At 42.4% G+C, this 17530-nt stretch overlaps 2 protein-coding genes across 3 annotated transcripts in view; both read right to left on the bottom strand.

Annotated features, from left to right (window-relative positions):
• The window catches only part of wbp4 (WW domain binding protein 4), a 186153-nt gene that overhangs the window by 122438 nt on the left and 46185 nt on the right, over positions 1-17530 (bottom strand). The gene's annotated exons all lie outside the window — the stretch shown is intronic.
• On the bottom strand, positions 1600-15820 carry LOC310854103 (cyclin-Y-like protein 1). Of its 2 annotated transcripts, none has more exons than XM_083758615.1 (10): positions 15720-15820; positions 12222-12296; positions 8797-8831; positions 8585-8685; positions 8312-8347; positions 7348-7399; positions 6630-6749; positions 5476-5642; positions 4325-4487; positions 1600-2195 (listed from the first exon to the last, which is right to left on the bottom strand). In XM_083758615.1, exons 1-10 carry the CDS (start codon positions 15805-15807, stop codon positions 2079-2081), a joined length of 954 nt encoding a protein of 317 aa, XP_083614741.1. In that variant the 5' UTR covers positions 15808-15820; the 3' UTR covers positions 1600-2078. The 2 variants fall into 2 exon arrangements, with proteins under 2 accessions (XP_083614741.1, XP_083614740.1); XM_083758614.1 differs by lacking the exon at positions 15720-15820 and adding an exon at positions 13346-14216.

Below are 17530 nucleotides of genomic sequence, written 5' to 3'. Positions count from 1 at the left end.
AGCCTACTCAGAAAGTACCACTGCTGAGGAAGACAATAACCTTTATATTTTGTAAAAATGTTACACAGCATCCACGGAAACCCCAAACTGAATATCCTTCTTTGTTCTTTCTTTATTAGGCTTTCCTTTTCATTCTGCGTTCTATTTCATTATAGAGGTTTATTTTTGCTAAAAACCAAAACGCATTCAGGACAGTAACTATTTGAACTTTGTGCACATAACCAATACATTTGTGTTTAAAATGGCTGACATTCCTTCAGCACTACTTGACAAGCCACCGGAAGAGGTCCATATATGCTTTGTTGGACCCACAAGAAGCAAGACCAATCATACTTGATATGTGTGGCTATCTAATAGCACCTTTCCATAACCCATTCTGACCGGGCACCCATTTTGGTGTCGGCATCATGATATCCTTTAGCTATTGAAAAATAGCAGATCTACAAGCTCATATCGCGCCACCGAGTGGCGCGATACGAGCTTGTAGGTCTGCTATTTTTTGAAAAATCGAAGAACGACTGACATTTCTAGAATCTGATCTCAGGTCAGAATGGGTTCATCAGACCAGTGTGTGTCCGGCGGAAACCTCGTATGAATCTGATCTCAGGTAAAGTGATAAAACAATTTGACATCCACAGTTCTCTCTCCTCCTCTCCCATGCAGGCAGCTGAGGCTTAACTTGGTATTTTCTTTGTCCGACGCCAAGCTGTGTGGCATCCATGCCTGGCCATGTACATTTCGTGAACAGACCCTATAGTCAGACCAAGAGAAGAGCATGGGTTCTGTTTTTAAACTTACATTTTTAGGACATAAGGACCACAAAACAAATGCTGTGATCATCTACTTCATCCAGGGACAGCAGCTAGCTCTGGCCTCAGAGTATAAGTGTGGCTCATCAAACCTCTGCTTTGCTGACTAATGTTCTGCATTATTTTGTTCATTCATGTCGTCCCTTGCAAAGCACAGGTATACATTTATTATGGCTGTGTATGATTTGCTTAATAGGAAGACGTTATTTTTTTATTAACGAGTGACTGGTGAGAACAAATGTAAGAAACTTTAAATGTTTATGAATGAGGCTCCTACGGATGTTCATTTTTCTTTTTTTTTGCCTGCCCCCTTGTGGTGCCTTTACCACAGCAAGTGAAACACTAAAAAGCACATGCTTTTTCCAATACATACATACATTGGTATGACAGGTGAGAGCCAAGATAGCTTATTGTTAGCCGTTACATTCCATACAGCCATATGTATGAGAAAATGTAGAGAATACAAGTTAACGTCGTTTTCAAACTGTGAGAGGTACAGTGTGGATCGTGACATAGCTATTCTGTGTATACTGAGTGCGTACGCACAAACAGAACAAGACAAGACACACTTTGCCCACATGACACATGTCTCTAATTAGCAATTACTTAAAGTACAGCAAATGAAATTTATTTCAATTAAATGAAATCCCATCACATTTCACAGCTATAGGGGCCTACACAGTAAGCAAAGACAAGAGCCTATACTCTCTGTCCATGGTTGGAACTACACCACAGGGTAGTTCTTAGACCCCCCTGCTCCCCCCACCCCCCTTTGGAAGCTCAACAGTCCAGAGAGCGTGTCCATATGTTGAACCGGAAGAGTGTAATTCCCAAATGAGACACCCGAAGAAAAAGAAAATCCAATTCATGTGACACCCAACCTCATGAGATTATTCATACTGACTGTCATGAGAATAAAATAAACAAGTGATAGCGCGCTTTAAAAAATGATAGTAACACAAGTCCCTTTGTTGACAAAATCAATACTTTTATATACCGAGTCTTTTACCATTTTTTCTTTAGCGCTTTTCGAGGGATAGTGTTTTGGAATAAAACTTTTTTTTTTAAACGGCTGATCTTCAAATGACCCTGTTTTTTTTTCCTTCTCTTTTTTCTTTTTAAAAACACCCCGCATTTCAAGGACTGTGTGCGCCCGAGTGCGACGTCACATCCTGACACGGGTGCTTTCATGTGCATCTCGGCTCTGCTGTCTGCCCGCGTCGGTTCAGGTGGACGTATCCTGACGTAGGATCGTGGCAGCGGCGGGATTCAAGACAGCACGGCGTGGGTACTTCTGATGCCCACCAGGTTGTCGGCGCTGAGGGACCTCCTCATGGCTGATTTACCCAGGTCCTTGTACTTGTCCTCGCAGAGCCTGGAGATGGCCTGAAAAACATCGATCGATCGATTGATTTGACATTTTATTCACGGTTTGCAGAAACGGGTACCGTTCAAACGATCAGCACAGATCAATACAAAATCTGCCACAAGGATATACCAGAAAAAGCACTTGTTTACATCAGCGTCCTCCATTTTCAATTCATCAGAACATTTAAAGACATACAAATATACACTTCTATGGAAATCATCATATACACACTACAGTTGAAGAAATTACAAAATCACACCTGTGTGAAGTGAGCGGTGCAACTGTACCGTGTGGGGGTCCCCGGGGGGTCCCCCGCAGGGTCCAGAGCCCCAGGAACACTGCTGTCATATTATAGTGTATTATAGCAACATGGTTAGTCTTCCCAATGGTCAATACATCAAGAACCATGTCCTGCAGTAGCCAGATGATTAGCTAGATATCTAACTTTTGGTGTACAATAATTGAAACATATAGTTAAGATTGATTGACACGAAACATGGTTAAGCTTGATCGACACGAACTGACCAAAGTACGGACCTACGTAGATAAACAAGAGACTTCTGCTACAGCAGCCCAGCCAATTACAGGTTTGGCATGTAACATGCAACATGTGGACATGTCAGGTCTGACTTGTGATTCAGACCGTCCTGTTGCTGGAATAGATGACGATGACGTACGTGAAACAGATGCTTCAGCCAGACACTGAACCCCCTTGCCACTATAGGGCTGTATTTTGCGTGTCTTAAGTACCAGGTCTTATTCCCTAACTTGAGTAAACTAAAGACCTGGAGGCGTGATCAATGCTCTTTGGCCACTCAGAATAGCCAAATGGCATTGATCACGCCTCCAGGTCTTTAGTTTACTCAAGTTAGGGAATAAGACCTGGTACTTTAGACACGCAAAATACAGCCCATATGTGTCTAGTTCTCTGGATTAAGTCTGATTTTGTTGCTGTCGGGCAGAAACCTCATATCTACTATATTTTGAGTTTTTGTGGGGGGTTTTGTACGTGATCATACTACCGCATCAAAAGAAGGAATCAAAATTTGCAGATCTACAAGCTCGAAACGCTGCGTGAAGCTTGTAGATCTGCTACTTTCGCTATTTTTTTTATTTGAATCCTGAAAAGTAACAGTTTTGGACATAATGGCGTATCCATGACCCGACAGAGACGATTTGGGCTTTGACATAAGACTGAATATATATGATCTTTATGCGTATTCCTGATCTGCTATTTTCGGTTTGCCATGGCACCATGCGACTGACGGAGCATAAATTAGGAATGTGAGTCTTATAGTACAGTATAATTATTCCATGTGATCGTATTTATAATTGGGAAAGTCATCGAATCGCTCCCTGCTGTTTCTACACAGGCTGTACAACACTAATGGTTCACTCAATCGCTCAAATATTCAGTCAAAGGTTGAAATACACCTTATAATACACAAGCATTTTTCCTTTCCCTTTCCTTCCTACGAGGCAGCTGGTTGTTTATAAATGCCTAAATCCAACAGCTGGCTTGTTAAAATACTTCAGATCTGATCTAAGCAGCACATCACGGAAGCAACTTGTTTTGTTTTTCTTCTTTAACGAAATAAAACAGCACTGGCTGAAGGTTCAATAGAATTTTAGTCCAGACAATATTCTGTTAATCATTATGTGCTTAAACTGTCAAAAGAAATGGCAATTTGAAGCTTCAAAAAGTGTTCCTAAGGGGAAATGATGGTGATTTCTTTTTTTAATGCAACCAGCAGATTAGAAAAACAAAACACGGAAAACGTGGCTATATTGATCGACTGATCAATATATCGTCCCTTCTTCTCTGGAGTCCTGCCTTAAAGCAGACCAGAGGTAGAAAACTGTCGTTCCCTGATGTCATCGCTAGGGACACATGCATCAGTAAGCAGGAACTGGGGATGGCAATGAAGGACCGACAAGTCTGGTGGTGTGGCATTGTGAAATCCATGATGATGATGAAAAATGATGATGTATACTCAGAATCATGAACCCTAGCGTCCCTATTCTGGGAATAAATAATAGGCAAACATTCATTAGTATTGGTGGTGGTTAACAGCCATATATCAGCCATAGAAATTCTCCTGAAACTATGCTGACGTATCAGTCAATGACATGAAGATATACTCGCCTCTAGTTTCTGGGCCCGCTTGTTGCTGAGCGGCTCCAAGGGGAAGCTGAGGTTGTTGTCGTCTGCCAGCGAGCGCAGGTCAAAGTAGTACTTGGCATAGACGCTGGCCGGAACGTTGATGTTAAACTGGAGCAGCTCCAGGAAGTGACGCTCCATCTCATTCCTGAGGAAGCAGGGGGGCAGAGATCACATCCCAGGGTGACGTAGGATGAGTGTGCAGGCTCCAGCTAAACGCATTTGCGTCGTAAGTATTTAACATTCCTATCCAGGTTTGAACTGCCACTCTAATCACTCTGCTACGCTGTTGCACCTGCCGGTATTTGCTCTGCAGGTCTCTCTTTACAGGACTCAATAATACAACCGTTTCAATCTCAGGGTCAAAAGCAACCATCATCACATGGTGAACAAGGGCAGGGTCATTTGACCATCAACCATCATCACATGGTGAACAAGGGCAGGGTTATTTGGTCACATGGTGAACAAGGGCAGGGTCATTTGGTCACATGGTGAACAAGGGCAGGGTCATTTGGTCACATGGTGAACAAGGGCAGGGTAATTTGGTCACATGGTGAACAAGGGCAGGGTCATTTGGTCACATGGTGAACAAGGGCAGGGTCATTTGGTCACATGGTGAACAAGGGCAGGGTCATGTGCGAGATGGAATGTCGGAGGAAGTCCATGCCTCTGATTTTGATACCCTCTAATCCTTCATTTCTATTGACAGTTGGGATAGGTTTTATCCCTGCTTCTGGGCAGACTAAATTAAATGGGATAGGTTTTATCCCTGCTTCTGGGCAGACTAAATTAAATGGGATAGGTTTTATCCCTGCTTCTGGGCAGACTAAATTAAATGGGATAGGTTTTATCCCTGCTTCTGGGCAGACTAAATTAAATGCATGTACTTGCTTTGGGAAGATGTAGCCTGTCTAATATGTTTGATAATTATGTTTGATAATATGACAATTTATTTGAAAATATACGTTAACCACATTAATCCTGGCAGCTGAATTTTGTTGAACATTTGTCAAATGTTACCTTTTTTTATTATTCAATAATAGCCTAAATAGAGATCTACAAGTTCACAGTGTTGTAAGCCTGTACAATATATATGTATTATTTTACAAATCAAACCCTGGATGAGGGACACTCACATGTCCTCCACAGTAATGTCTTTAAGGATCTGGCAGTAGTCAACGTTCCACACCGCCTGGTCATCCCAGACCTTGGAGGCCAGCAGGATGGCTCCGAGAACGATGCGCTTCCAGTTACAGGGACAGATGTCCAACTCTGCATAGGTCAACAGCCTCTCCAAGTACACCTACACACACATGCGCGCAACAAACATGATGAATGATAAAATGATAAAAACATTTGGCTATTCTGAGTGGCCAAAGAGCATTGATCACGCCTCCAGGTCTTTAGTTTACTCAAGTTAGGGAATAAGACCTGGTACTTAAGACACACAAAATACAGCCCAGTATGCTCTAAGCAGAATCCCTTGATTATTTCATGGAATTATGCAATCTGGAGGGGGGGGGGAAAGCAAACTTATATAATAAACCAGTCCCCAAGGAACCTGGCAATCTTGAAACAAAGAGAAAGTTCAGAGAGCAAAATACAGAGGATATAATGAAATCAAGTTATTGTATTAATGACTAATGTCTCAACGGATGGCTTTTCTTCATTAGAGACATACAGAAGCATGGAGACATTAATTCTCTTATATATTCTCCTAGCCTAATTAGGAGCTCAAACAGCAGGGGTTGAAAGAATGTGGAGGCATCACTGGGCTGCATGTAAAATTCATCAAATTACAGTAGGACGTTTACACCGTTGTAGTCCGAGTCGTGTGCTATGTACTTGGTGGTGACCCTACCAGAGTCGTGTGCTATGTACTTGGTGGTGACCCTACCAGAGTCGTGTGCTATGTACTTGGTGGTGACCCTACCAGAGTCGTGTGCTATGTACTTGGTGGTGACCCTACCAGAGTTTAGTCCGAGTCGTGCGCTATGTACTTGGTGGTGACCCTACCAGTGTGTAGTCCGAGTCGTGTGCTATGTACTTGGTGGTAACCCTACCAGAGTGACGATGGCACAGAGTCGTGTGCTATGTACTTGGTGGTGACCATACCAGAGTGATGCTATGTACTTGGTGGTGACCCTACCAGAGTGTAGTCCGAGTCGTGTGCTATGTACTTGGTGGTGACCCTACCAGAGTTTAGTCCGAGTCGTGCGCTATGTACTTGGTGGTGACCCTACCAGAGTTTAGTCCGAGTCGTGCGCTATGTACTTGGTGGTGACCCTACCAGAGTGACGATGGCACACTCCGCAGTGAGCTGGGCGGAGGTGAAGAGAGTCCGAACAAAGCGGTAGATGAGCTTGTGTTCCGGATCGATGACATCGTAGTCATCTGGAACCTTGTCACGCTGCAGAGTTATCAGAGGGATCCGTTAGAACACTGGTAGAACACGGCATCGGGACCCATTTATCGGGACCCATTTGTGGGTCGTGGACACATAGTTATGGGTCCCCTTATTTTTAGTTTCCTAAATTTGTTTTTTTATTATTATTATTTCAGGAAGAAGAAGAAGAAATTACTGAACTACAAAACTGACATAGACTGCAGGTTTTGTTTGGCACACAATTATCTTTAGGACTCGTTCACCGAAAATAGCTGAATTACATGCTCACAATGTGTCATATATTGCGATGCATTGTGAGCTTCTAGATCGGCCATTTTAGGTGAGTGACACACGACCATCAATCAAACTAGGAATGTGGTTCAAATCTGATTCTCAAAAATGTGTTTCCATCTGTTTTTAATTTGCTGTTCAGACTTGACAGAAACCAATCTGATTCCAATCTAGATAGATAAAATAAATGTGAATTGGTGTGCCATTCTGTACATAGTAGTCATACTCATATAGGCTACCGTACATGTATCATTACATAAAGAAAGGTGCTTGCATTTCTATAGTCCAGTCCAGTCCTGCACAGTACAGTACAGTACACAAGAGAACTCACCGTTAATGGATGTATCTTCTCATCAAATATATCCAGAGAACGGTTTGAATCTCTGTTTAAAGTAAAATAATTGAGATTAAAAACAGAAGAAGAAGAAAAATAGGTACAATCCTGATTTGAGTCAACCAGCTCAAGTAAAGCCTAAGACAGTATAGTCCCACATATTTTTATTAGCTAGCTAAGCTTATGACAATGATACAAATATGCTATGCAATAGAGCGCCGAAGTCCTGACATCACTCGCTCATCCCCTGGTTTATGGACGTTTTTCTCTATGGAGAATAAAGCGTTATTCATAGTATGGATTTTCGGTGGTGAGGTGACCACCGAACTACAACATGACGTCACCGAGACACCGCCAACGCCCCAGCCCTTCTCTCTGTTTTTACTCACCACCGCTCCACGTTATTACAGCTCCGGTGGTCACCTCACCACCGGAGCGGTGGTCACCTCACCACCGGAGCGGTGGTCACCTCACCACCGGAGCGGTGGTCACCTCACCACCGAAAATCCAGACTATGAATAGGCCTTAACACGGGGTCATCTTAAAATCGTCGTGAATTGTGGTCCAAAAGTAAACGATCTGTCTCAGCGATATTGTCGGGGAGGTGTCTCTGTATCGTTTATATCGTCATATTTGATACGGTCTGTTTCTAGCGAAATTGTAACTAATTCAATTCAGCAGCAGTAACATTAGCGTTTTCTCTCAGTCAGTTGATTCTTCATAACCACATGAGTGGTTATGAAGTGGCCTGGATGATTTGTTTATTTTTCACAGTTCTTATATGAGACGATCTAAAATTCCCCTATAGGGATTACAATGCAAATAAAAAGTACATGAACCCGTGGACTTCTCTACCCTCTCTACCCTCTACCGATATTGACGTCAGTGCTCTATACATCATTTGCAAACTGTTAATAAATCAATCAATCAATCAATCAATCAATTGATACACATACCGTACCTGTTCTTTATGTGGTAATATATGGCCAGTGTGACACTGAAAGACAAAGAAACACACACACACACACACACACACACACACACACACACACACACACACACACACACACACACACACACACACACACACACACACACACACACACACACACACACACACACACACACACACACGCACACACGCACACACATAAATAATGGCCCGCAATATTCAAACAACGTCCATTTGTGGCTGTAATGGAGTATTGGTGTAACGAGGAGAAAGACTACGTACCATTTGACTGTGCTCTTCAGGTTAGGTTGACTGACTGTGCTATCATCAAGGAATATGGTGGAACAGGAGCTGTACTTTTTGGTCAGGAGTCCCGGGGACATCTGGTAGAGGAGAGATGATGATGATGATGATGCCACCACCGATACAGACAAACAATAATTTGCCCGGTTGTGTCCGGTCAGATAACATTAATTACACATGAAGCTACTTACATGATTCAGATAATTGCTTTTCCTCTTCTCGCGTACTGCATAGGGAACAAAGACAAGTGTGTGTGTGTGTGTGTGTGTGTGTGTGTGTGTGTGTGTGTGTGTGTGTGTGTGTGTGTGTGTGTGTGTGTGTGCATATAAAAGTGGTTAGCATTGCCTAAACTCAGCTGAGGAACCAGTAGAGAACTTCCAAAGAAGCATACATGGGTAACAACACTGGGTCTTTGTACGGCAACAGTTCTATAAAATTTAGCACCTCCATCACGCCATGGAACTGCAGAAGAACACATTTGTAATGTGTATGAACAATACTAATGTGTATGAACAATATCTAACACTATATCTAATGTGTATGAACGATTTGTAACACTAGTATCTAATGTGTATGAACGATGTGTAACACTAGTATCTAATGTGTAAGTGTATGAACAATATCTAACACTATATCTAATGTGTATGAACGATTTGTAACACTAGTATCTAATGTGTATGAACAATATGTAACACTATATCTAATGTGTATGAACGATTTGTAACACTATATCTAATGTGTATGAACAATATGTAACACTATCTAATGTGTATGAACAATATATCTAACTAGACAAAGTGCCAATCGGCACAGGTCTCCACCAGGGCAGGTCAGGTTGTGGCCTCATGGTGGCGCTATAACAGGCTGTTGAGGAAGATTTGGGCCGGAGGTTCGTGTTGGAGGGATGCAGGTACAATGTTTTTCCATGTGTGCATACATAAGTTGTATACAGATCGATGCAGTTATAGCTAAAAACAGGAATTGGCCTGTTATAGCGCCACCGTGAGGCTGATTTTGAGGAATAAATTGTGGCATGTCGTCCTCGGCCTAGTGAAAATGTGCGTGTATAATTTAACGGAAATTGCACACTGTGTTTGTGATTTGTGGGCTTTTTTCGAAATGGACGAATCGTGTGAGCTTTGGAAGCCAATCTTAGCCAATCAGGATGGAAGATGGGAAATGGTGCCGCTCCGTGTTGATCACATGACTATGGAGATAGTGTATAGCGATTTGCGTGAAATTTGGAGAAAATGTGAAGGAGTAATAATAGAAAATGTGTTTTACATATGTCGGCCTCCTGGTGGCGCTATAAAGAGCAGATGTGAAAAATTCCAGGCAAAGGTTTTTCCTTGGCCTCTAGGGAGTTGGCATACAAAGGTATCCACAGATCCGTGCAGTTAGAGGTAAAAACACTTTCCGGCCAGTTATAGCGCCACCTTGAGGCTGAGTTGAAATTGTTCATGTGGCATTTCGTCCTCGGCCTAGTGGGAATGTGGGTGCACAATTTCACGGAAATCACGCGATGTGTTCATGATTTGCAGCATTTTGTTTGAAACTGAGCACTCCTGTGAAATTTGGAAGCCAATCTTAACCAATCAGGATGGAGTCTGAGAAATGTGAAAGACCGGTTTCGTTGAATGGCTCTAGAGAGACTGTGTACCAATTTGCGTGATGTTTGGACAAAATCTGTAGGTGTACTGTGCAAAAACTTGTTTTGCACAAAGCGGCCTCCTGGTGGCGCTATAACAGGCCGTTCTGGAAAGTTTGGGGCAGAGGTTCATCGTTGGCATCCAGGGAGTGTGTGTGCAAAATTTGGCATCGACCGGGTTAACGGTGGCCGAGATTAGCTGCTCACAGACGGACACACACACACACACACACACACGGACGGACGGACGGACACACGGACGGACGGAGTGCAAAACATACTCTCCCCACATGCCTTCGGCCTGGTGGAGACAATAATGTTACCCATTACTTTAAAAATAATCACACCCGTGTGATTTTTCTTTACATTTTTATCCCAAGATTTTGCAACCCATTTCTTTTCACCCAGTGTCAATTATCTAATGTAATCCTGGGCACTACACTTCCTCTGCCAACCTGGGGAGGCAGCGGAATGACCTCATGTTTCCTTCTATGCATGAGGAGTCCAAGCTGCTTCTTTTCACCTGACAGGAGAGTTTCCCCAGCCGGACGTAGCGCGTGGAAGGAACACGTTATTCCGACCAGTTCCTTTGCCCTTCATCTCCACACAGAAAGGCCCTTTTGCCAACCCCACCTATAGGGTAGAGGCACTGATGACGCGGAGGAGGGAACACGCCTCCAGTGAGGGGCACTCTTAATAATATCATACATCATTCTGGCTATAATCACAATTTGCGTCCTCACTTTTCCCTCTTCACTTTTCTGCCCTTTATCTTCAATATGTACTTTTCTCAGTCAATCACATCATCGATATGGGGTGATCAGCCAATCAGAAGCCAATGTTTGTGTTTACACAAACAGGGAAGGTGGGCATAGGAGGGGCTAGCACCCCTCGTGGGCTAGGGTTGCCACCCGTCCCTTAAAATACAGAATCGTCCCTTATTTGAGAATTAAATGATGCGTCCCTTATAAGGAACGCAGTTTGTTCCTTATTTTCCTAAATAGCCAGTCAACACTGAATTTAACAATAATGAACAAAACAAAACACAGGAAATATTAAAGTCAGCACAATTGTTCTAGCGGGAGGCACACACTACCTAAAGTACCAGTGGTTCCCAAAGTGAGGTCCGGGGACCCCCAGGGGTCCTTGAGGGAGTTCCAGGCGGTCCCCAGCTAAATGATAGTTTGGAACCAAATGGACCCATATAGGTCTGTAACTCTGAGAGTGTACAAATGGAACCAAATGGATCATCAGAGTTAAATTAACATTGATTTTACAATATGAATTGGGGGTCCCAGAGATAGAAATGCCATTAAATGGGGGTCCGTATACTAATGCATGTCAAACTGGTACTTGAAATTAAATGGGTTGAAACATCTTCTCTTATGGGGGTCGCTGGCATATATTTTCTAATGGGCTGCTGATGTTGTTATGCTCATTTGGAAAACAAAATTCTACTTCAAAAGCTGTGGATAGCATACAAACTTCAACTTATTGCTTCAACGTATTGCTTCAACGTATTGCTTCAACTTATTGCTTCAACGTATTGTTTCAATGTATTGCCGGCCTTGCCGCACACGCCTGCGCCGCAAGGCCGCGGCAGGTGTAAAGAGTGTCCCTTATTTCAAGATCTCAAAGGTGGCAACCCTACCCGTGGCACAATCGTTATGCGATGCTCAACCAATGGCACATCTTCCACCTAATCACGACGGCAAAATCACAATTTGCGTCCTCACTTTCCCATCTTCACCTTTGTCTTTTCTAAATAAAGAATTGTCTGCACACACAAAAGTTCTATTTTTCTATCAGTGGGCTGACTTTGTTTGTCCTGACTGGACCTGGGCATTGAATTGGGTGGACGTGCGCGCACACTATCTTTTCACACCTTTCTCACGTTTCAGCCTTCCCAGACTTGCGTAATCCCTGCATAAAGGAACCTAAATCAATCTCCCCCCGTGAAATACTCACCGTCTGTCTGGGACTTGTTCAGGAAAAGGGTGCTGGCTCTGGGGTGGTCAGACGGATTGGACTCCTGTGCCAGTTCTGATGGAGAGAAAGTAAATAAAATGAGCCTGCCCTGCGGTTCTGTATTGGCTCTTTTCAACCATGAAGGGTAACCCCGCATGCAGAACCTTCGATAACCTGAAAAATGTCAGACCCTGTGGTGTTTGTTAAATTGTTTATGTTCCCATTACAACCATAATCACCACTGCAGGAGGGACATATACTATGACGTAGGCTAAATCCACAGGTTCTAGCCGTTAATGGTGTACTGTACTGTATGGAAGTAAATTCAGAAGCCGAGAAATACTCGACACAGCACAGAATGGCTCACTTAGTGGCTGTAGTGGAAAAGAGCTACAGACCAGCGTTCCCACTACCATGCTCTTCCCTGAGGGTTATTGGAGGATTATTTATGACTGGATGGTGCTTTATATGGAACTTAATCCATCTCGTGGCAGTGCTAGCACATACATTATGGTTATTATTATAGACACGGCATACATAGTCGGATTTCAAAGAACAAAAAGGTAGACAATTTACAGCCATACATAAAATAGCTGCAAGCTTGACTGAAAAGGAAGGCACAGTATGAAGATAAGTGATTGTTGAAAGATGAGGTTCGGTTATTTAAGTTCCAGAAGAATCCAGATCTACAGTATAGGCCTACCACAATACAAGATATATTGAGTAAAGATATAGACTATCCGTTTAACTTGGTAAGAAGATATATGATATAGCCTATACAGCGAAATCTTAAGTGTTCATATCAATTTGCAACTGAGAGTGAGTAGGCTACAAATTAGGACCCACACATGGGTTCATTTGGTAGGTTATTAATTTGATAAAATATATCATATAACATATATATTGTGTTAATTTATCCCTTTGTAACTCAGAGAGTGCACAAACGTAACCACATTTAACCCCCCCTGTGTGGTGGGGCCTTGTAACAAAGAAGGGAGTAAAACATTACCCCAAGGAACCATTCATAAAAATTGCTTATTACAGATGGTGGGGTCGTTGGGTTTATTTATATATAAATGTTAGGTTGTGTAGAATCATCATCATCATCATCATTCATCACCCACCATCAGGCAGCTCTCTGTCGCTGATGTGCTGCAGGTAGGTGCCAGTATCCTCGCTCACATCCTCCGTGGTGGTGATGGGGCATTCCTCCAGCTCCACCTCTTTCCTCCCGTGGATCCGGGGAGATGAAGGGCTCTCTCGGGGCGAGATGCAGCATGACACCGTCCCTCCCATCGCGGCATATAGCAGGCTACAATAACCCAACTTAAGTAACCCCCTCTTCTCACACTATACTATGCATATGCTGCCGTCCGATCGCGAAAAATAGCAATGTATCATCAACATTATAGCAGAGATAATAGGCCTGTAATAACCGTGTGCCACTGACGGCCAATGCACTGCTGTGATGCAGGGCTGCACCGCTGGCATTTTCAGCAGCATAGTCTGGATAAAAAAAGAGAGTGAATGTTAAAGCAAGCCTATAGTGATCAGCTCATAGTGATGCGTTGTTGCAGCAGCCAGCTATCACCACCAGTCCATGCCAGCCAGATGATGATTTAATCTACTGCTGCTGCCTACAAAAAAGAAACACCGCAAACCACCAACTCCCCCTTGCTTCCTTTGACTGGCAGTCTACTGGCACACTCCTCCAGAATCACCAATGGCAATGCATTGCATTGGAAAACGATGACGATCGCTCCCTCCCTAGCTGACACATTAAAGTCCGGCCTTTTGATTTCATTAAAATAAAAAATAAAAATAAAAAAGGCTATATACGGTCCATTGTGACGCTATAACTAAATGCGGTCGTTCTTGTAACGGTTGTTATTATCGCATTATGCAGACAGGCGCTCCGAGTCGAGTCCTCCTACTAGCACTAATCTGCCAACAGATTCCGCAAGCAAGCTAAATGGAGCAGTGTGTGCGTGCGTGCATGTGTCTGAGTGTGCTTGTGCGCGTGTCGACGCGCGCGCGCGTGTACTGTGGAGCTCTTCCGGTTTAATATGTATTCATTCAAATAAAAGTTCATTTGAAGGAAACTGCAGGCCCCTTTTGTTTTTAAAAGTATTTATAAGGAATAAAATGTAAGGCTATCGTTAACACCACACAAAGCACAGAAACAGTTTAACATGCGTGCATGTGTAAAAGGTTTTTACACATGATCGATGTACAAATGTGCATTCAGATTTTTACTAAAAACCTGAATCTGCAAATGTATAGTGTTGTGTTGCCATTAAACCATCAACGCGTCGCGACGTTATGTCTCGTTTGAAACTAACGTGGAATAGGAGAGTCAAAATAATAAATTAGACCATTATTAAATAGAATAAATGAATAAAAAACAATAAATAAACCCTTGTGCGTTGCCTTTGCTTTTATTTTGAAATCAAACTCCATTACCCAGGAGCCTGCGCGCGAGTCTAGCAAACAAACGTAGGACGGACAGTGGTTCCCAGAAGTTTTAGCCTTAGAGTATATATTATTTATTATAACTATGGTTTTAGCTCGTGACCCAAAATATAAATTAGACATTCTCCAGGGATCAGGGGTCATCAACATGTGGCTTGTCGTGGACATTGTTGTCAAATTCAATTTTTGCCACAGACACACACAATGAGGACAACAAAAATGTGGGTGTTCAAATGAAAACAAAATGGACCCATGGCATGGGTCCATGTGTGTAAACATTGAGAACCACTCATAGCCTATACTAGCTTGGACTTAAATGAGCAATATTTCTTAGCTTTTTCTTTCATGTATTCATGAGTTACTGCCAAACAAAGCACTGCACAAAGCACTCATGAAAGGTTTAGCTATTTTTGGGAATGTTTTTTTTTTTGGAAAATGTTTTGAAATAATTATGTCACACAGTGCAGATTACAGATCAGCTCTTTTGGGAGCAGACACTGATGAAGAAAAATATATACATCTCAAATACAGACAAGAGCGGTCAATCTCTCCATTTCAGCATAAAGACTATAATCCATGTTACACTGAGCACTTTACACACCCAGATGGATGACAAACATGTATTGACAGCATCAAACGTTTTGCCACATTAAAGCCTTCCTTCATCATCTGGTCAGAAATAGGCAATCTACAAGCTTGCAGATCGGCTATTTTCAACAAATCAAACCCTTTCATGTTTAACAACTAGTTATGATGATGATGATGATAAAGTTGACAAAATAATGTCGAGTCATTTGGGGGTTCTAATGAGTATAATGATCAGTGATTATGATCTGACTGACTATACGGGACATTATATTTGGCTTGAACAGACTGTTGTATGGTCTACTCTGTGTTGTTGTGACCATGCTAAAGCGCTAATTCCGTTAGCATCAGTCCCTTGGTCAAAGATAAAAAAATTAAAAGAAATCTGTCAGTTTAAAGTTTTTAGAGGAGTTTTGTTTATTTTCTGTGGTCATTAAATACCTGTTGTTACCGTCCGTCCGTCCACAGACTCCACACTGGTGTGTTGTTGTGACAAGGCAGTGAGGCAGATGGTAGAAATCCCGTCCATAATTTCGTCCAAATTTATAAAACATAAAAATCGGGATGTTGTTGGGACCCCACCGACACATCGATACCGTAATTATTTTATCAAAGTGCCTGTAAATTAATTCCAATGTTATTTTATCAGGGCACATATACATTTCCTCCAGTAGACGGTACGTACCCGTACCCCCATTTAAATTTCGACCTGTCCCTATAATTAGCCTGATGATGATGAGGACGTTGCGTTGCTAGGGGCAACTGGCAGTGGAGCCTGCCTGGAAAATGACATGGGGGGTCCTTTTTGTCGGCGTGACCGAAAGTGGGCGTTACCAAAAGGTGGGCGTGGCCATGGCCGCCAGAAGTCTGTCAGATTTTGACAGCTTCAAATTAGTGTTAAACATAATATAACCCAATTGACTCCAGTCCTCTCTGTTTAATATATCTATATAATGAAACTATATAAACTATGCATATACCATGAAGTGCTATGACTACTAGCTCTGGTCCATAGCTCTAATGCGTTTCATTTAGAGCTATGTTACTCTAAACTTCCCCGCTCGCATGAATGCAGACCAGCCTCTACTCTTTGGCGTAAATAAAAAGAACGTTTTTGCTACACATAAAAACAAAGGCGAGTTGTGTCATTAGAAAGCCTACTTTGGTAATTGGTTCTAGTTCTAGTGAACAGAAATAATAAATAAATAGACTTGGTAACCTAACTGTAGGGAGTGCAAACACATTAAAGAACCTGGGGGTTATCATCTATGAAAAGGCAACACAATGAGCAGAAAATAAAAATGAACCATGTAAATACAACAAATTGAGCAGAGCACTGCAGGGAGTTGAACCCCATTCCGGTAAACCAGAAGTACCACAACCAGTGCCTTGGTTTTTGTTTTGTTTTACGAGGTCCATTCGTTGAAATGTAAATTTTGCATTGCAACGGTAAAGTAATTTCACAATTGACATTGTAGGCAATAATTAATAACGGTATGGCACCAGGCCAAAGCCATGGGGATAGAGTATGTTTTGCACTCTGAGTGAGTGTGTGTGTGTGTGTGTGTCCGTCAGTTTGTTAACAGCTAATCTCCAGCACCATTAACCCGGTCGATGCCAAATTTTGCACACACACTCCCTGGATGCCAACGATGAACCTCTGTCCCAAATTTTCCAGAACGGCCTGTATAGCACCACAGATTTTTGTATGCCCTCCGAGACTATGGACTATAGCCTTTCGCTTTTCCGCGATTTAACCTTTTTTCAAATCGTGAACAATGATGAAGAATCGCGCACTATAGCATGCCACTTAATGACCTTGGGGTCATCAAGGTCATTGATATTGATCAATAACCTTGAGCAGTATAAATGACCTTCAATAAGACTAGTAAATGACCTTGACCAGTATAAATGACCTTGACAAGTACAAATGACCTTGACCAGTATAAATGACCGTGACCAGTATATGACTGACCAGTATAAATTACCTTCATGAGACTAGTAAATGACCTTGACCAGTATAAATGACCTTTAGAAGACTAGTAAATTATCTTCACCAGTATAAATGACCTTTAGAAGACTAGTAAATGATCTTCACCAGTATAAATGACCTTGACCAGTATGCGGTCCGTGACCATGGACTATAGCCTTTTGCTTTTCCTTGATTTTCACCTTTAAAAAATCCTCAACAATGATGAAGAATCGCACACTATAGCGCGCCGCTCAATGACCTGAGACCATGGACCAATGAA

Source organism: Protomyctophum parallelum (genome assembly GCF_964188405.1).
Source record: "Protomyctophum parallelum genome assembly, chromosome: 23".
NCBI lineage: Eukaryota > Metazoa > Chordata > Actinopteri > Myctophiformes > Myctophidae > Protomyctophum > Protomyctophum parallelum.
This window is presented reverse-complemented; position numbering and strand designations above follow the sequence as displayed.